This window comes from Notolepis coatsorum, assembly GCF_963971535.1.
Source record: "Notolepis coatsorum genome assembly, chromosome: 8".
Taxonomy (NCBI): domain Eukaryota; kingdom Metazoa; phylum Chordata; class Actinopteri; order Aulopiformes; family Paralepididae; genus Notolepis; species Notolepis coatsorum.
In genome coordinates, this window is record NC_140172.1 from 152,041,294 (window position 1) to 152,063,533 (window position 22,240).

General features: G+C 42.8%; 1 protein-coding gene across 1 annotated transcript in view; it reads left to right on the forward strand.

The window, feature by feature from the left end:
• Positions 1-4,726: 4,726 nt before the first annotated feature.
• Positions 4,727-22,240, forward strand: part of LOC311233641 (rho GTPase-activating protein 32-like) — a gene marked incomplete at its 3' end in the record, with an annotated part of 117,387 nt that continues 99,873 nt past the window's right edge. The window contains exon 1 of the mRNA XM_084320607.1: positions 4,727-4,825. Coding sequence (XP_084176733.1) covers positions 4,823-4,825 — 3 coding nt within the window. The 5' untranslated portion in view covers positions 4,727-4,822. The remainder of the gene's footprint in view (positions 4,826-22,240) is intronic.

A 22,240-nucleotide genomic window follows, 5' to 3' on the forward strand; every position in this document is an offset into this window, starting at 1 on the left:
TATCGGACGATATGGCAGTTTTTTTACACATCGGTATCGGTCCGATATCAAGATAGGGCCGATATGGGCCGATATTAAAAAAATAAAAAATATTTTTTTTTAATTTTGTATCTTTTTTATATATATTTTTTAAAATCTTTTTACATGTTTTGGCCTTAAATAGTTTCAAAATATCAGTCATTTCTGAAAATAAGTTACAAACGTTTAAAAAAAAAAGTGTTTTCTATACAGAGATATCGACATCGGTAAATATCGGTATCGGCCAGAACAGCAATATTAATATCGGTTATCGGTATCCGCCACAATTTTCACATCGGTGCATCACTAGGATGTTGTTCCAGAACAGGCCAGTACAGGCTTTTTAGATGTTTTTTTTGGCAAACTCGAATCTGGTCTTCCTGTTTTTGAGGCTCACCAATCAATGGTTTACATCTTGTGGTGAACACTCTGTATTCACTCTGGTGAAGTATTCTCTTGATTGTTGACTTTAAAGGTATAATTTTTTTATCATTCATATGCCGCAAAGTGTTCCATTTATGAAAACATCGCGACCACTATGGCTTGCCACGGATATCAGTGCAATGTCAACGTAAGATAAATGGCATATTATTTACTTTGTCTGGTTTTAGTTGTGTGCGTTGTCACCGTGTTCCCTGCGGTGCTGAAAATACGCTCGGACGCTGCACTTGGCGCACATATGCAGAGGTATTTGCGGGCCACCCACCCTGGACAGCAACAGTAAGCGCGTCTCGTTTAATTTCCACCACTGAAGTGGGTGTGTTCCCCTGTATCGATTGCGTCCTCCTGCATGTAGACAACCAGCTCTGCGTGTGCTCGCTCCACTACAGTGAGGACGTGTCTCGCTGCAACCGCTCTTGGCCGGCTGCTCTTCTCCCGCATCAGAGAGAGAGAGGGAAAGACAGACTGCCCTCTGCTGGCGCATGCTGTGCACTACAATACCACCATCTCAATAGAGCAACTCCGTGTGAGTTTAACGGCCCCGGCACACTAGCCGCAACTTTCAGCAGGCGGGCGGGCGGGAGACCAGCGCTTCACTTTCGCTCCCATGTTAACGGACGTAGCTGTGCCCACTGGCCGCAAGCGGGCGCGCGACTCGCGGGCCGTAAGCGATCGTTTTCGCTTCAGTTGGATTCAGAGGCGTGCGCCACGCGCATTTTCACAGAAATACACTCAATATCTGCATTATTACCACACATATAGATGTTGTTCAACCAGCTAATGTGTATCTTTCCCAATACAAATAAACCATATTACTATAGGAGTACAGTCACACTGATCATCATTCTAAAATGAATTCTACCATTCTAATTAATTATATAATAACTGGTTATACATGCAAAATGGACAATAGAACACTGGAACTGGAAATATTTCAAAAATCGTCAAACGGGGACTGACTTCGCATATAGACTAGGCATTTACAGCTGTTCCAATGTAAATGTGCCTTCCTCCGTGCACTTTTGCCCTCTCTGAAGTCGGACTCGGTGTGCCAGGCCACACGCGCAATCTTGCACGGAACCCGCGAGTGCCTGCGTGCGCGACTGGTCTGCCGGGGCCGTCAGAGAGAGAGAGGGAAAGACAGACTGCCCTCTGCTGGCACGTGCTGTGCACTACAATACCACCATCTCAATACAGCAACTCTTGTCAGTTTAATAGAAAGAAACGCATCTGTATTTTTGACTGTATTGAAAATCAGACCGACGGGATTTCTAAATACCCTGGTATACCGTCATACCGCCCAAGCCTAAGTCGCCTACCTCCTGGAGAGTGTTCTTGATCTGGCCAACTGTTGTGAAGGGGTTTTTCTTCACCAGGGAAATAATTCTTCTTTCATCCACCACAGTTGTTTTCCGTGGTCTTGCGGGTCTTTTGGTGTGTCCGAGCTCACCAGTGTGTTCTTTCTTTTTAAGAATGTACCAAACAGTTGATTTGGCCACACCTAATGTTTTTGGTGCGTTTGTTTTGACCTTTCAGCCTAATGATGGCTTGCTTCACTGATGGTGACTCTTGGGACCTCTCATGTTGAGTGTTGACGGTAACGGATCACAAATCCAAATGCCACACTTGAAATTAACCAGTGTTTCCCATTAATTACCTAGACTGTGGCGGCCCGCTAATTAGTCCCGCCACAGTTGTATAATGAACCAAATTTTTCTTTTTTTTTTAACTTTTTTTTTTAAATATAAAGTTAGCCAATAGGGATGTATCAGTAGTATTGGCAGTGGTACTGTAGTAGTCGTAATAGTAATCCAGTATATATTTTTTATTTTCTAAAAAATAAACCAGTTCAACACAGGTAAGGACTTTTGCTTCATTTCTTTGATGGTTCAAATGTATGCTCTCTAGTCCAGTGGTTCCCAAACCTCTCCTTGAGACACCCCAGCCATTCCATGTATTTGTTCAATTCCACCACCAGCACACCTGATTCAACTAATAAAGGGCTAGCGAGGTTCACCCACCACAGTCTCAAAAAATCCTGTGGGAAACACTGATTAACTCTTGCTCCTTGTAAATTAAATAATGAGGGAATAACACACACCTGGCCATGGAACTTTTGTGATTTCATTTCAAATCCATTGTGGTGGTGTACAGAGCCAAAATTATGACAATTGTGTTGATTGATCAAATATTTGTGGACCTGACAACTGTATAATATATATATATATAAGGAGTGGATTATTGTACAGTTAACCCTTTCACTATTACACTACAGAATGTTAACCCTTTCACTACCACACTACAGACGGTTAACCCTTTGTTGTGTGGTGGTGAAAGGGTTAACCTTCTCTGTATTGTCGCAGTGAAAGGGTTAACCCTTTGGTAGTGTGGCAGTGAAAGGGTTATACAGTAGGCCTAGCGTGATTTGTCTCCCAGTGGAAAAGAGGAAGCCACTCTCTAAGCGTTTTCTGATGACGCCGGTCAATCCTGGTATTACCAGCCATCCCGGTTGGAATGCTCAATGCAGCCGCCACAGGAATGTGGAGCCACATGATTCTGTTGCCGTGGCAACGCCTCAACATTCAGAGTCTCACGCAACCCCCCCCCCCCCCCCCCAACACTGATATCCAGAACACTGCTATTTTCCAAAACCAAAACCATTCTGTGTCAGACATTTCTTTGGGCAAATGAGTATTTAATGCTGCTGTGGGAAGGAATTTATACGGATACCTCTTCTTTAAAAAAAAAATTTACACTGAATGCTCAGTCTCGTGGTACAACAATGTGACTATTACATTATAAATAGGGATGTTCGATATTGGCTTTTTTACCGATATACCGATATTGTCCAACTCTTAATTTCCGATACCGAGATCAACCGATACCGATATATGCAGGGTGTGTCCCCCCTCCCCCCCCCCCCCCCCCAAAAACGGAATAATTTCAGGTAATTAACATTACATATCTCTTGTTGTGGAATTAACACAACATTATGCATACTTTTGACAATAAATAAAATCAGAATTTGTGCTTACTTGCTTGCCTGGGTAAATAAAGGTTAAATAAATGTAAAAAAATAATATATATATATATTTTTTTGAAAACCGATATCGATAATTTCCTATATCACATTTTAATGCCAATATCGGCTGATAATATTGGTAGGCCGATGTTATCGGACATCCCTAATTATAAATAATTAGCAGAACTATCTGCGACGGCCACAATGAAGTAGGGCCTTTCCCTACGGTCCGGAAGCCCGAGCTGCACCTATTCATTCTCGGAAGGCATTACTCAGTAATGGGGGGCTGTGGTGGTTTCTGAAACTCTATCACATTCACCTACTCATCCATGACGACCTGTGTCAGAATTTTGATAAAATGTTGATAAAAGATTACCTGCTGCAGTTATAAGAATGTAGATTTGTCAAAATTGTAGGGCTGTACCGAATGTAATTTTTTAACATTCGAAGCTTCTATAAAATTCTATAAAATAAAAAATGTGATTTCATAAAAAGATTAGAATATTTTTTTTTACTAAATCCTCAATTTGAATAAAGTGATTAATCTGATTAAATGAGTATTTCTTTTTATTAAATCAACTTTCTTTAATGAATATAACTCATCATATATAATATAAATAATCCAATACGGGCACGGTTGGTACGAAAGTGATGGTGACGTCTTAAAGTATAATATTATAATATTAGTGTAGCCTAAACTTTATCTGCAACTGTGAAGAAAAACCCCATTGGTTTAAACCGATTGAATACATAGCCTATACAAAAAAGATTAAAAAATAAAAATAAAAATTATTATTATTATTATTATTATTATTATTATTATTATTATTATTATTATATATTTTTAATTTTTTCAAATGTTGATTTAGAATTCGAATGTCAACATTATGATCGAAGCTTCGAAGCATTCGGTACAGCCCTACTAAATTGTAATTCGCATTGTACTGTTACTAATTACGTCGCTGGCCAGTATGACTACTACTACCATACTGCCTTTATACCTGTATCACTGTACATATATATTACAACTCTGGGCATACTTCTGATTAGCACTACACTCAGTAGTACTCATTTATATATTTTATACCAAGTTGAATGACCTGTACATTGGATATTACTATTGTGTTTTACTTTTTTAATTTGCACTCTGGTTGGATGCTAAGCCTTTCGTTGTGCTGCATGATGACAATACATTTAATCTAATCTAATTGTGTGTGTGTGTGTGTGTGTGTGTGTAGGGGCCTGAGGCCGAGGCGTCTCTCTGAAGAGGAAGACATCGTGCCAGAGTTGGCTCACATCCACCCCAGAGACAGACCTGACTGGGAGGAGACTATCAGCGCTATGGTGAGACACACACACACACACACACACACACACACACACACACACACACACACACACACACACACACACCGTTTCCGTTAGCCGGTAATTACCGGTTTTTGACCGGCAAAATCTGTTGAAGTCCGACATATTTAATCTCTCCGGTCATAATGTCCGGTGAAAATAATTCCCTCTAAACACAATTAGATTATTTGAATTGTATTAAAATAGGCTAAAATTAAATAGCCTATGCGATGAACGAAACAAACAATCATTAAGCAGCCGGTCTAATAATGACATTGTCTTGTCAGCGCGAGCTGGCTGCTGATATATTTGCGAGAAGCATCCATCTGCCGGCCGGCAGGGTGCAGTACTCCAATTCAGCCATTGGCAATTCAGCTGTTGGGTGGGGGCGCTGCTGAGCGGTTTCCAGACCGGACCTAAAAACACTGCTGCTCCATGCTTCACGTAAATATATCAGCAGCCAGCTCGCGCTGACAACAGAATGTCATTATTAGACCGGCTGCTTGGTGAAGCAACGATGAAACAAATGATTGTTTTGTTCATCGCATAGGCTATTTAATTTTAGCCTATTTTAATACAATTCAAATAATCAAATTGTGTTTAGAGGGAATTATTTTCACCGGACATTATGACCAGCACCAAGTCGTTGGGAGGTGGAGATATAAATCACGCAAACCCACGATAATGTTCAGTTCTTCGCTTGATATAATTAATATAAATGTCCAATATAACGGAATTCGTTAGCTCATAAAAATGTGATTATAACAGACTGCTGTTTATTAAGGTCGGGCAGACTGCCCACCGACACCTCAAGTCGGCAGCAGCACGAAGTCTCGAGGGACTTATTTATTTGGAATATATTAATGACTGTATATACGCAAAAGTAGCCTAGTTTTAAGTTAAAATATTATAAATGCCTTGATGATGTCATTCTTTATATAGGCATATCAATTGTTTTTAAGCTCAATAAACTCTGACCGGAATTTATCCCATTTGTCCGGTAGATTGAAATCTACCGGACACTCAGACCTGCAAAAAAAAAATTCTAACGGAAACCCTGACACATGGACAAGGGAGGATGTGTGTGACAATAGAATGGAGGGTGACACAGAGAGAGAGAGACCCGACTTGGGAGGAGAGACTAGCAGCACTAGCACACACACACACACACACACACACACACACACACACACGCACACACGCAGAGGCTCAACTTGCATTCATTCCATAACCCCTTACCCAAACCTTAACCATAATGACTACTACATTCCTAACCCTGAACATTAACTTAACCCACAAACAGCCCCTTCTCCGTGTCCCTGCTCTGATCCTGGCTAGTTTTATGATCGACCGCAGAATTTAGCGCCGCCCCTCTGGGTCAAAAGCTCTTATACTTTACTATGGATCTTTTGTAATATAAAACATTGGATCGGCCTGAAACTATTCTTGGCAACGGGTCTGCTTAAAACTATGAATAAAACCAAAAGGGATATATAATTGTGTGTATTTCCCAGAGACACACGGCTGTTATCCAATTTACTGTCTTGATGAAGCTGAACAGCCCCCTAGGAAACGGCGGTTCCACTGCATTGATGTCCCAATTTCACTAAAGAAAATAATTATTTCCCCCTTATAGCGTCGTACAAATCATTCAAGCACTCTATAAACATTGAAACAGTGCAGTTCTTATGAATAAACCACCCGGGTGAACGTTTCAAGACGACCATCGGAGTTCGTCAAGGGCGTCTCCTCTCCTGCGGTCGGGTGGCGTAGCGGAGATTGCGCTCGTCACCAATGCAAGAGGCTGCGGTTTCGACTCCCGGAGTCAGCATTGCCCTGCGGCTTGGGCCGGTCGTCATACTAACTCGTTTGGCTGAGTTAGGGGGAGGGAAGTCGTGGGTGGCCTGCTCAGCGAAAGGCAGGAAATGGTGAAGGCAGCGTGACCTCCCACGCGTTACACTTCACCAATGAGAGTCCTCGCTGCCAGGTGAAAAAAGAGCCACTAGCTGTCTCCACATGTGTCGGAGGAAGCATGTGGTGGACTTCAGGGTTTCCTTGTACCGACCAGTAGGAGGAACATGCGCACAACAACCAGGTAGGGGAGGGGGGAAATTGGCATAACGACTAAATTGGGATGGGGAGAAAAAAATAAAAAAAATCAGACAGAGAAAAAGAGGATATAAAAAAAAATGATGTCTCCTCTCCCCGCTTCTATTCAATGTCTTCCTGGAAAACATCATGCGGGAGACGCTACAAGACTTCCATGCCTCCATGTCCACCGGAGGAAGACCCATACGCAACCAATGTTTAGCTGATGATGATGACCTTTTTATGGGAAACGGCAACATAGAACTCCAGTAATTACCACCAGGCTGGAGCGTATGGAATGGAAATAGATTTGACATATTTACAGTGATTTTTGATTTCACATTCTGAGCATGCGGTATATGCTCATTTAGAACATTCAGAGGAAGCTCAAGGGTCAAGTATTGACATTCTCCCCTTCAGGCAGCTATCGACATCCGCCAGATCAGACTTTTGAACACAGAGCGCTCTAATGATGATGTCAGAATGGATACTGGCCATGGGAAGCTTTTAGAGTGGTAGAATTTGAGCCAATTGAGATAGTATGACGACTGGCCCAAGCCGCAGGCAATGCTGACACCGGGATTCGAGACCGGAGTCTCTTGCATTGGTGACAAGCGCAATCTCCGCTACGCCACCCAGCCGCCGCATTATCGGATCTTCCTGAAATCAACGCTAGATCATAATTATTATCCTTCCTTGTGCACGCATGCAATGTTGTTTAGACCGGCAACCCAACGGCAAACAGCCACACATACAGACACAGAGACAGCGTAGATCGGGGTCGAAATAAATATCAGATCAACTCAAGCTTTCATATATAATGTCCTTACCTGGTCTCTGATGTAATGCAAAAAAAATTATCCAAATATCTGATCGCCATTCCAGTTATCCACAGCAATCCTGTCTCAGACGTTGTTTTGGCATTGCACTTCAACGGGGGGGCGGGGTCAGTAGTCAAAACCATCCCTACAAGTGCGTGTTTTGCCGGAGTGTTTAGGACCCGCCCCCACGCCGCAGCTCGGTAGAGAAAATAAACTAACCCGTTTCTAACGGGGTGCGATAATGGCCGAAGGTGTTAGAGGGCGGTATAAGACCGTCTGCCTGCTCAGACACATTCAGAACAGCATGCACAAGGTGCCCCGCTGAATTATGAATGGCAATAGCGAATCAAAGATCTACTTTTCCGGCACTCAACGATCGGACGACAGAAACGTAGTTCTACGTTAACGGCACCGGATGTGTTAATGCAGGTGCATGTTGATGTTCTAAAGTAAACCAAGCCTGCTAGCAGCGCCCTCAGCCTGCCCGTCATCAGCTGAAGACATAATTAATTTTCATTGATTCCATTGACCAGACGAAAATCATTCATTATTCTTTCCTCTCGACAACACTTCTGTTATCCGGTTGGTCGTTTGGTTCTTTCTGTTTGGCATCAACAGCGCGGGTAGAAATGAGGCCGTCTCCATGGCAACTCGTGTACTGTGTGTGTTTGTGTGTGTGTGTGTGTGTGTGTGTGTGGGGGGCTGGTTTCCTATCGCCGGCGCTCGGTTCGATCAGGCAAACGGGAGAGTGAGAGACAACAATCTCTCTGGGATAATGAATATTGATCGGAGAGGGGCGGGTCTTAGTGAAACATTAATGTTGTCTTACTGCTATTCTTTGTTCAATATTTGATATGCGAGGGAGTCTGACTGTGCTGGAATGGCATTCATAATGTATGTCTCCAGTGGTTAATGACGTTAAGCATGTGAGAGTGAGCGGGAATGGAGTGGTTCCCCTTTTGTGCTGTATAGCACTTGGCTCGCAACTTTTCTCACGTCAAGGACCGCCACATTGATGCATATGAGGCCTCAGCAGGCCCCCGTTTGAAGAGACCTTGTTTCAGGGACCCCCATCTAGTGTTATTGTTGGATATGATTTAGTCCAGAATTCCATACCTGTGGGGAGATAACATTGGAAAGTGAAGCATAGAAGCATAGATGTGTTTACGACAACCTCCACCTAATAGCTTGCTTAAATTGTCTATTCTTAAATTAAATTATTTGATATCCCCCTTAGGGTTTTTCCCCCCCATGACTAATAGACTCATGACAACACCGGTATTTTCAGTGACACTGAACCAAAAAAAATCAGTCTCCAATATAAATGCAATTATAACGTTTTTTTCAAATATGTTTTTGGTCGATTTTTATTGCCTTTTTACTACCGGGCAGTCCGGTAGAGAGAGAGAGAGAGAGAGAGATAGGAAGAATGGGAGATAGACTGATTCGGCAAGGGTCGCCGGGTCCGGGAGTCAAACCCGGGACAGCCGTGTTGCGATGCAGCGCATTACGTGGTGTGCTACTTGAGCACCCCAATTATAAAGGTTTTAATGAGATTATTTTCATGATTGAACACATGATTTGTTATCTTGGAGCTATATAATGAAAATCCTACCAGAATTAATTCCAGACAGCCACGGTTGTTACACTCGGTACTTCGAATGAAAAACATTATTAGTGTACTGGATGAAAAATACAAGGATTTCCTCTTTCCCCATTGGTTCCAATTACAGCAAGTTTAGAACTGGAGCCGGGTAAGATGACTGCCATATGTTCCCATTCCAGAATGTCAATTGATTATGCCATGTCACGTCTACTGTTCTATATCTATGACTCTGACACTGTCGAGATCTTCCATGCAGGCACCAAAGTTCAATACAATATGTCAAATTGACTACCGTATTGTGATTTTCAGAGATGTGCAAAAAGAGGAAAGCCTTTGCTCCACTTAAAATAAAACATAACCTTCAGACTTGCTACATCCAACCACCTTTACTACGGATCTAGAGGGAGGAAGGTGCACCTTCACAACACAGCTACATCCAACCACCTTTACTACGGATCTAGAGGGAGGAAGGTGCACCTTCACAACACAGCTACATCCAACCACCTTTACTACGGATCTAGAGGAAGGAAGGTGCACCGTTACAACACAGCCCTTTACTACGGATCTAGAGGGAGGGAGGAAGGAAGGTGCACCTTCACAACACAGCCCTTTACTACGGATCTAGAGGGAGGAAGGAAGGTGCACCTTCACAACACAGCGAGCTGCTGAGGAAATATTATTAAGACTAACCAGTTAGACCAACATCCTAGTAATCCAATTAGATCAACATCCTAGTATAGATTCCAATTAGACCAACGTCCTATTATCCAATTAGACGAACATCCTATGATCCAATTAGACCAACATCCTAGTATAGATTCCAATTAGACCAACATCCTAGTAATCCAATTAGATCAACATCCTAGTATAGATTCCAATTAGACCAACGTCCTATTATCCAATTAGACGAACATCCTATTATCCAATTAGACCAACATTCTATTATCCAATTAGACCAACATCCTATTATCCAATTAGACCAACATCCTAGTATAGATTCCAATTAGACCAACATCCTATTATCCAATTAGACCAACATCCTATAATCCAATTAGACCAACATCCTAGTATCCAATTAGACCAACATCCTATTATCCAATTAGGCCAACATTCGATTATCCAATTAGACCGACATCCTAGTATCCAATTAGACCAACATCATATTATCCAATTAGACCAACATCCTATTATCCAATTAAACCAACATTATAGTAATCCAATTAGATCAACATCCTAGTATCGATTCCAATTAGACCAACATCATATTATCCAATTATACTAACATCCTATTATCCAATTAAACCAACATCCTAGTATCCAATTAGACCAACATCCTATTATCCAATTAAACCAACATCCTATTATCCAATTAAACCAACATCCTATTATCCAAGTAGACCAACATCCTAGTAATCCAATTTGACCAACATCCTATTATCCAATTAAACCAACATCCTGGTATCCAATTAAACCAACATCATATTATTCAATTAGACCAACATCCTGGTATCCAATTTATCCAACATACTATTAATGTTATCTTTCATAATTTCATTATTGTTATTATCATTACTACTTTTATACTTTTATTTTTGGAGGGTAAGACATAACTTACTACGGGAGTACTATTTCTACTCACATGCTCATAAATAAATAAATAATTTATTCCAGAATTTATGTTTTTCTTATATCTTGTGAATACCTCAGAAGAACATTTACCAGTAGACTATGGCGATTCTCCAAAGACATCAATGACAACAGTTTTCTTAGCATTAACAAAGGGACTGCCTCATCAACCGCTGCATGGGAATCGTTAAAGGCTTATTTGAGAGGTGAGAAGTTATGCATCGTGGGGAAACAAAAGCAGCATCTGTTACAAAACAAAACACATTTTCAAACACAAAACGAGATGAAGACAATGGAGTAGAAGAACTGCTGCGTCTTGGTGGTGGTCACATACAGACAGGCCTGTGACCATACACATTTTTGTTGGATGGATGGATATATTGTCCATAGAAATAATTGCGATAAACAATCCATTTTATGCCACTGTTATAATGATATTATAGCGTGAGCAGCATCTCACTTTATTTTGACGCAATCAAAGTTGCCATTTCATGGCTCTAGATTGCAAGCTTGACTTGAATGATTCATCAAAACAAAGATGCAGTTATGTAATCTATTTTATGATGGTATTTTGACATATTGCACTGGTATTGCTCATCTTTCTATTAGCTGAGCCTGCCAGGCATGTCTGACTACAGTCATGTCTAACTAACCCTGCGGCACGGTGGTGTAGTGGTTAACACTGTCGCCTCACAGCAAGAAGGTCCAGGGTTCGATTCCCGCTTGGGGACCAGGTTTCCGCGATCCCAGGCCTTTCTGTGTGGAGTTTGCATGTTCTCCCCGTGCTCGCAAGGGTTCCCCCCCCCCCCCCCCCGAAGACAGGCAGGAGCACTTGGATTGGTCCCCGGGCGCGGCCCTCGCCGACTCCCTGTCTGCTCCCGGCAGCCCTTGGGGGGAAGGACGACGGGATGGGTTAAGAGCAGAGCTCAATCGCATCGGCGACCCTGAGAGACAATTGCATGTGTGTGTGCCGCCCATTGCATGTCGTTGTGTCGTTCTCTAAAGAGGTCCTGCATTATTATTATATTAACTACAGTCATGTCTGACTACAGTCATGTCTAACTACAGGCATGTCTGACTACAGGCATGTCTAACTACAGTCATGTCTAACTACAGGCATGTCTAACTACAGTCATGTCTAACTACAGGCATGTCTAACTACAGTCATGTCTAACTACAGTCATGTCTGACTACAGTCATGTCTAACTACAGGCATGTCTGACTACAGGCATGTCTAACTACAGTCATGTCTAACTACAGGCATGTCTGACTACGGTCATGTCTGACTACAGGCATGTCTAACTACAGGCATGTCTGACTACAGTCATGTCTGACTACAGTCATGTCTGACTTACAGTCATGTCTGACTACAGTCATGTCTGACTGCAGGCATGTCTAACTACAGGCATGTCTAACTACAGGCATGTCTGACTACAGTCATGTCTGACTGCAGGCATGTCTAACTACAGGCATGTCTAACTACAGTCATGTCTAACTACAGGCATGTCTAACTACAGGCATGTCTAACTACAGGCATGTCTGACTACAGTCATGTCTGACTGCAGGCATGTCTAACTACAGGCATGTCTAACTACAGTCATGTCTAACTACAGGCATGTCTGACTACAGTCATGTCTGACTACAGTCATGTCTAACTACAGGCATGTCTGACTACAGTCATGTCTGACTACAGGCATGTCTGACTACAGGCATGTCTAACTACAGGCATGTCTAACTACAGTCATGTCTGACTACAGTCATGTCTGACTACAGGCATGTCTAACTACAGTCATGTCTAACTACAGTCATGTCTGACTACAGTCATGTCTGACTACAGGCATGTCTAACTACAGTCATGTCTAACTACAGTCATGTCTGACTACAGGCATGTCTAACTACAGGCATGTCTGACTACAGTCATGTCTGACTACAGTCATGTCTAACTACAGTCATGTCTGACTACAGGCATGTCTAACTACAGGCATGTCTAACTACAGGCATGTCTAACTACAGGCATGTCTGACTACAGGCATGTCTAACTACAGGCATGTCTAACTACAGGCATGTCTAACTACAGGCATGTCTAACTACAGGCATGTCTAACTACAGTCATGTCTGACTACAGGCATGTCTAACTACAGTCATGTCTAACTACAGGCATGTCTAACTACAGGCATGTCTGACTACAGGCATGTCTAACTACAGGCATGTCTAACTACAGTCATGTCTAACTACAGGCTGGAAGAACGTTCTATGCCTTCCTGACTGGAATAGGCAACTGGTATAACTTGGCGTAGTATAAAAAAAAGAAAAAAAAAGTGATCCTCAGTCAAGTCGCACTGAAACAGCTCATTCATTGTTGCCTATTCAACTCATTCACGCATGCAAGTGCCAAAGGGAAGCTGTCTACTGCTGATTCTTTTAAAAAGCAACATAAGGGGAGAGGAGAGAGAAGAGAAGGATGAGGGAGGGACACGTAGCCACTGATGATGACACATGTGAGTTTTTACTCCTGAGTCCTGTCTCATCTCCTCCCGACTCGTTGAGTCCGATGCGTGACTCAAAACACTTGAGCGTCTCCCGACTGCTTTTCAGCACTTGGGGAAAACATTGGCCCAATGGAGGAGAATGATGCGGTCGTTCCGTTGACATAGCGGCCCCGGTTCACTTTATTATTAATGGTCTCTCCTCTCTCATTCGGCTTAAACACAAACTGTTCCCTTCCCAGAGCTGTGGGTTTGCGAAAGCCCAAGCCCCATTTATCCTTCCAAAACTTTCTGGCTGTGAATTGTGCCGTCGTCGTGGTGGAAAAACACGATTAGCCCGGAGGAACACGTTATCTCTCCACTTCACCTGGTCCACTGCTGCACGCTCTCCGCTCAGCCGCGGGGCCCCTCCTCCCACAGAGAGGGACTAGAAGCAAGGCGACTGGATGAGTTGTTGGTGACATTCTATGTAAACGAACACGCATTGGGAATGGCAAATAATACCCAGGTCCCCAAAATGACTTAATGCCCGTATACCGTACAATAAGTCGATTATAGTAATTATCCGCAGCAGGCCTACGACATACAGGTGCTCTTTGGATACTTCAGGTGTACTGTGCTCGTTCCATCGTGCGAAGGGCTCGTTGCATGGGTGGAATATGGTCTCAGTGCAACATTTAAAATACAAGTCTCTCAAACAATCCAAGGCACACTGTAGAGTTAAAATATAAAGTATAAATGCCTTTATGCCGATATATATTTTTAATTATATATGAATAATGAGATGATGTTTGACCTTTTGAATGTGACATGCTAACCACCCCAAGTGATCGAAAATGCCATGGCTAGAACTAAACGGCATTACTACAAGCATGGGGATAAAAGCGGTAAATTATTAGCTTGGCAGATCCGAAAAGAGGATGTATTTCTTCAGTTAAGACTATAGGTCACTGTAGTCCATGATCCTAAACGTATCAATGAGACATTTAAGGATTTTTATATGGACTTATACTCTTCTCAGGGTTTAGACACCCGTAAAATGTATAACTTCTTAGATGAACTTGCCCTTCCAGGGATGAGCATAGACCTAGAATATAGGGCACTAATATCCCATCCGGACCCGGACTTATAACCAATGGATTATTGATAATATATTCATATTTTTTTTCTATTATCTCTCTTAGCCTTTAATCACAGACCAAATCATCTCACATGACGCTACTCAGCCAATCAAATCTATGCATTCCGATAAGCATTGCGACTTGAGTCAGTGAGATACATGCACAGTCAGGGGGGAGAGACCGACGACTGTCTGAGAAATAAATGGTAAATGGTGCACTGCATTTATATTTTATCCAAAGCGCTGTACAATTTTCTTCCTCACATTCACTCACACATTCACGGCGGAGGCGACCATGCAAGGTGCCAACCTTCTCATCGGGAGCAATTGGGGGGTTAAGTGTCTTGCTCAAGGACACTTCGACACGCTGCCTGGGAGGAGCGGGAATCGAACCGGGAACCTTCCGATTACCAGACGGACCGCTCTACCTCCTGAGCCCCTAATAGTCGGAGGAAAGTAATTTCACATGGCGTGCTCTAAAAAGAGAAACTTGGACAATGAAAACTGAGCTTTTAATCAGTATGCTGCAAGGCAGCTTCCTCCACTTTGGACATTAAAACCAAATGGCATCCCAGGTTCACTATTGAGCGCGGCCCTGACACCATTCCAGCCCACATGTAACATCCTGGCAGGACTGGAGCTCACTGCACAAGAGAACGTGGGGGAGTGGGATTATATAAGAGGGAGAGAAAGACAAAAGGAAGCGTTAAAGCTGTTGAAGCTTATTGTTAAGATGTGTTGAGATTGTTGGGTTGAAACTGTTTAATTTCATTCTTCTAAAATTTAGCACTTATTTTAAATAAAAGTTTGGCTTTCCATGTTCCACTCAGGGGCGATGTAGTGTGCAGTAACTAATTGTACTCGTGCTGTCAACGAATATTCTATATTGAAATTAATAATCAACTTGTTAAAAAAATAAAAAAATAAATTATTATATTAGATTGTGAAAAAAAACAGCTCCCGGTGGGCGGTCGTTAGTGGTTAACATACCGTTGCATTTGTTTGGTACACAACCTAAGGTCCAGTTACTGAAACGGTTCGGTATGGATACGTGTACCTTTACACCCCTAATAGATTTGTAATATTAATATGTACAAGTATAAATACATTATGGTAGTAGTCATACTGGCCAGCAGCGTAACTAGTAAGAGTAGGTAAGGGATATAATATACAGATATAGATTCAGATTCATCTACAGATAATGTAAAAGGATTCTGTGCAGGCATTTTGCTGTCCCACTGGACAACTTTCTTACTTTCAGTTATACTGTCTGGCTGCTCGATCCAGAGCTATTTGGACGTGGATTTAAAACTTCGAACACCCTCCAGCATGGAAACTAATTGGAGCAGTCTCACACAGCAGAAGTGCCGTCACGTATTCACTTTATTTGTATTCACGTCTATATGACCACAAGAAATTTAACTCCTTTATTAAACAATTGAGATCCTTTTTTGGCACCCTTTTTTAAATGTATTTATTTTATTTTTTAAATGTATTTTATATACAGGTGCAGCTCAATAAATTTGAATATCGTGGAAAAGTTATTTTATTTCAGTAATTCAATTCAAAAAGCAAAACTCTCATAGATTATAGATTCATTACACATATTTCAAGCCTTTTATTTGTTTTAATTTGGATGATTATGGCTTACAGCTCACGAAAGTCCAAAATTCAGTATCTCAGAAAGTTTGAAGACCAATCAACAAAATATAATATTTTTAATATAGAAATGTTGGCCTTCTGAAAAGTATGTTCATGTATGTTCACTCACTACTTGGTTGGGGCTCCTTTTGCACAAATTACTGCATCAATATAGCAAAATATATAGACTTTTCTTTTTTTTTTATCCACTTTTTCTATTTTTCTCCCATCCCAATTTCGTGTATCCAATTCTCCCCTCCCGTCTTGAACGTTGCTCGACTATGCCCCCCACTAGTCGGTTGTAGAGAGGATAGAAGCCTTGCATCACGCGTCGTGTTCCCTCCGGCACACGAGGAGGCAGCCTGTCGCATCTTTTCAACAGACAGCGCGGACTCTCATTGGCGAGGAGTAACGTGTGGGAGGCTCACACTACCCCCGCCATTTCCTGTCTCTGCTGTGCAGGCGTCCCCCAACCGACCTGTAGGAGTCGCTGTCCACAACGTCCAATCCCCACCCATCGACTTCCACCCGCTGGCTCTGCCAATGAGCCAGTACGACGGCCGGTCCAAGCCGAAGGCAATGGGATTCGATACCGGAGTCCCTTGCATTGGTGACTAGCGCAATCTCCGCTACGCCACCCAGCCATATATTGACTTTTCCATGATATTAAATGTATTGAGCTGCACCTGTGTATATATATAAATACCTCGGTTGTTGTTTGTTGCTATATGTAAAGTAATAGCTGAAAAACTAAATGTTCCAGAAACGCTCTAAGTGAAAGTCTGATAAATAATAAAGATGTTTCCTGGCACTGTGTACGGTATATTTATGTAACGTATTGCTTTAAAAGCTTTCACAGCTTGGAACAGGTTGAACACCACCACCACGTGTACACACACACACACACACACACACACACACACACACACACACACACACACACACACACACACACACACACACACACACACACACACACACTGTACAACACATGCTCAGCATTCAAATTCATTCATGACCAATTCATCATCAACATCCTATTCCATTTTTGAACTCAGAACTTGCCTGTGGCTGTTTGGGTATCTCTCTCCCTCTCTGTGTCTGTCTCTCTCTCTCTCTCTCTCTCTCTCTCTCTCTCTCTCTCTCTCTCTGGAGTCTCTTTTTCTGTGGCATTGATGTGAATTATTTGTTTGTGTTTTGAAGATGTTTGCATTGTAAATTGCTTGTTGAAAGATTAATAGCATAATGTACTTTTTTCTTTCTTTTTACAAATCTGTCTCTCTATCGCTGTCTCTCTTTCCATTGCTCTGTCTCTATATCTCTCTCTGTCTCTCTCCCTCTATTTATATCTGGCATCTCTATCCATTTCTACATGTCCCCCTCTCTGTCTCTCTCTCTATCCATTTCTACATGTCCCCCTCTCTGTCTCTCTCTCTATCCATTTCTACATGTCCCCCTCTCTGTCTCTCTCTCTATCCATTTCTACATGTCCCCCTCTCTGTCTCTCTATCCATTTCTACATGTCCCCCTCTCTGTCTCTCTCACTATCCATTTCTACATGTCCCCTCTCTCTCTCTCTCTCTCTCTCTCTCTCTCTCTCTCTCTCTCTCTCTCTCTCTCTCTCTCTCTCTCTCTCACTATCCATTTCTATGTCTCTCCCTCTCCCTCTCTCTCTCCGTCTCTGTCTCTGTTTCTCGCTCTCTCTCGCTCTCTCTCGCTCTCTCTCCCTCTCCCTCCATCTCGCTCTCGCTCTGTCTCTCGCTCTCGCTCTCTCTCTCTCTCTCTCTCTCTCTCTCTCTCTCTCTCTGTCTCTCTCTCTCTCTCTCTCTCTCTCTCTCTCTCTCAGGCTCTCCTGAATAGGCTCACTGTAACATGTCACAACATAGTGAGCCTCGGTCATGTTTTGTCTCTGTGGTTAATGAGCCTCTCAGAAGAACAGTTTGAGGGGACGGGGCCACAGCAGGTGGCAGAGCTGTATGTCAGACTCATAATGATGCTTAGCTCTACCCTCAACTCAATTTAGAAGATCTACAAGAGTGGAATTTGGAAACTGGAGCATATGTATGATGATATGCATAGAGCTGGCTGTGGGCTCATTTTACTCTGTAGTAAAGCAACTCTTCTAAAAATACAAGAGCGATCCACAGGGATCCCCCTTTTAATGCAGGGTATAATCACATACGTTTTTTTGCAGAGTTTGATCCGTAGATGCGTTCTTAGCGTTCAATTTGGAATGTTCTTGGCGTTCAATTTGGAATGTTCTTAGCGTTCAATTTGGAATGTTCTTAGCGTTCCATTTGGAATGTTCTTAGCGTTCAATTTGGAATGTTCTTAGTGTTCAAATTCAAACCTTTTGCAACCACAAAATTCTGTGAATACAATTTGGGAAAAACTCATATTTACCCGTTGTCTAGTGTTAGTCATTGTATCCATTCTTGCATCTTATTTTTTGCTGGCGGGGGACACCCATTTGTTTACGTTTTGGATCACTGATCACGTTTTGGATCACTGATCGGTCCTTTAACCTGTCCTTTTAACCCACAAGCCAAATGCTGGTAAATTTGTCTACTTGACACTTTGGCCGCTACACAATCGGACTGCTTTCTATTCTACACTTCAACGTGGCTGGTAGCCTAATGAAAGTGTCAGATGAATTTAGGAGGCCGATGGGACAGTAGTTAGTGTCCTGCCCTGGGTCGTGGAGAGGTTTTTGGTTGTTCACACAAACCCTGACCTCCGCTGCATTCCACCTTGATGCCACTGGGTGTCTGGGCCACAGGCAGGAAAGGTGGGACAGTTTCACAATAGTCTTTCACAGAATCTTTAGAATCGTTTTTCTCATGTCGGAATGAGAAACAGCAATTGCTATGTACAAAGTAATGGTTACTATGGCTTGAGATATTGAGAAATATGTCAACAGAAATTGTATAGTTTTATGTAAACGAGTCATAATGGATGAATAGTATCATGAATAGTATTGTGTTTTACCTACTCTACCACTACACAGACATTTTCTTTCAAAAGTGGTTACCAATTGTAAGGCAGCCATGTTGGAAGAAAGATGATTAGACAGACAATAATGTGCTGGGCTGGGTTTAGTTTAGCACAATGGTCCCTGACAAAACGTGCCTATACTCAATTTATATATAAATTATATATTTGTATTATATATTTCACAGCATATATATATATACACATATCCATATCTGTCTGAATTGAAATTGATCTGGATATAATCCTGCCAACTTTTTTTTTTTTTTACTTAAATTTTTATTTTCAGTTTCTTGATTTACAAACAAACATTACAATTGGCGGTCAAAATTATAAAAGGCAGTACAATACAATTCGACAGACAACTTATTTTCATTGTACTGTACTTGTGCTGCTGTATAATGACAAAGAATCTGAATCTAATCTAAATCTAATCGAATGGAGGTCATTATGTGTGTAAATGGTAAATGGCTGCATTTATATAGCAGCTTTTATCCAATGCGCTTTACAATTTGTTCCTCACATTTTACCCATTCGCTCACACAACCACACACCGACGGTGGAGGCGAGCGACCAGGCAAGGTGCCAACCTGCTCATCGGGAGCAGTTAGGGGTTAAGTGTCTTGCTCAAGGAGGACACTTCGACACGCTGCCCGGGAAAAGCGGGAATCGAACCGGGAATGACTGCTCTACCTCCTGAGCCACTGTCGCCCCATCAATGTATCAATGTCATATCAATCATCATGTATCAATGTAGGGGTCAACAACTGCCTCAGCTGTTCACTGTGTGGGTTCTGTATCTTTCTGTTTTTTACGTTGGTTTCTCGTTCTTCAAGTGGTTTCCAACGGCCATATATCAGATTAAGAGATACTTCTGCACTCTGAATAGACCCTGACAATGGGTTCTTTACAGATAGCTCCTTACTAAAATAGCTTCCCACCGCCTGCTGTTTGAGTGCAGTGTTGACCACACATGTGGACACATATGGTAGAATGTTAATCACGGAGTCTCGGACAGGGTGCATCTGGGTAGGAGGTCACTGAGTTCTGAAGCGGTCCGCGTTGGATAGCAGACCATTAAATCCTCACACGGGGAACCATACAGTAACTCAAGAGGAGCAATGTTTTCAAACTCTTAACTTACCATCTTTAGATAATAGTTTGCAAACATAGCTGTTTTCTACTTTGAGATTTTAAATCTTCTGATGAAGAACCTCGTATAACTCCACTTTGACATGTTTTTGGAAAGCCCTTGTATTTGCAATCGTAAAGTCATTCCACATCTATATATGAATGTGATATATCACCAAAGCTACAGACTTTGAATAAACAAAACACTCTTAACTCACCATCTTTGGATAATAGAGTGTTTTGTTTATTCATAGTTAAGGTCCGTAGCTTTGGTGATATGAGGTTCTTCGTTAGAAGTATAAAACGGCAGGCGGTTAGGTGGTCGAGCGGAGATTGCGTTCGTCACCAGCCCCGGAGCTGTGAGCTTGGTTCGCCTGTTCGAATCCAGCTCACAGCTCCGGGGTTGTCACCAGCTTGGCTGGCCGTCTGCACTGATACAATTGGCTGTATCAGAGGGTGGGAGAAGCTGGCGGGGTGGGTCCGGGTCGTTGTAAACAGCGACTCCTACAGTTCGGTCGGGGCGCCTGCTAAGCGCGGATTGGACGTGAGGGGGATAGTGTGGTCCTCCCACACGCTACGCCCTCTCAATGAGAGTCCGCGCTGCCAGGTGAAAAGAAGCGGTGATTGGCTGGACGTGTGTCGGAGGAAGCACGTGGTAGCCTCCACTCTCCCAGATGATCTGACTGTGGGGGGTAAAGCGCAGCGACCAGGAAGGGACTGGGAATTGGCATACAACTAACATTGGGATGGGAGAAAATCGGAGGAAAATGGAGGGGGAAAAAGACCAAAAAAAAAGTATAAAACGGCTATGGAATGGGTCTGTAAAGCCGTACTTACACAGGGCCTTTCTACAAGATATACAAGAGTTTTATTTGTCACAGCATACAGGTATACAGTGAAATGCGGGGGAAATTACCAGGTTATCTGTGGAGCTGCCGACCCAGGACTTGATGTCGGATGTACACAGCTGTCAAGCTGGAAGACGAGGAGGGTTAAATGAACCTCCTGGGTCTGACCCACCTCACCACCCACAGTAGTAAACAAGACACCGCTCAGCCAGTATTGGTCGTTGTGTGAAATACAGCTGCAGAACGCCATGGTAACCGCTCCACACGCCAAGCACTCCTCCTCCCCGTGTACTATGTGTGTGGAGGAAACTGGGCTATAAACGGTAAACACACGCGCGAGGCACAGGATCCATAGTTGCACGAGATGATCAGTAGATTCTGGAGATCAATAGATTCCTGCGGACTCCTCTCCACAGTGTAAAGATGAGGATCTCTCACAGGACGGCCTCCAGGTAAAGAGGCAGAGCAGTAACCCAAAGGTCTGTGTATTCCAGCCGTGGTGACCCACGCGTGGCTGGTGTTACATCTACGGTGCCCATCATCTTCCCAAGTGCCTTTGAGCAAGGCACTGGAACTCCACACTGCTCCAGGGGTGCTTCACTGCAGGCAACCCTGCACTCTGACCTCTCTGAAGACTGTGTGTGTGTGTGTGTGTGTGTGTGTGTACTTAGGAGGCATATACAGAAAGACACATTTCCGTTGCCTAGTGTAGTGTACACTGACATTAACCTCTTAGAGTTCTGACGGCCCGCCCTCTAGTGTTGCAACACATTACAGCCGTCTGTCGGCGTCACGCTGTGTTATTGTCTCTCAACCAACATATCGGTTGAAAGCTAAATTGGCCGCCGTTTGACTGACACACCGCTTGACCTATTACATGCTTCCAATCTCGGGTTATAAGATCAAACGGCCAACGACCGTCAGTTTCGCAATTTTTTTGTGATATTGTTATCGACTTTGGACTTACGTTCTAAGTAAGACTTCAGAATTTTTTTTTTATTCAGTGTTTCCTTTCAAAAGAGGCCAAACTTGTGCATCTGCTACAAATGGTTCC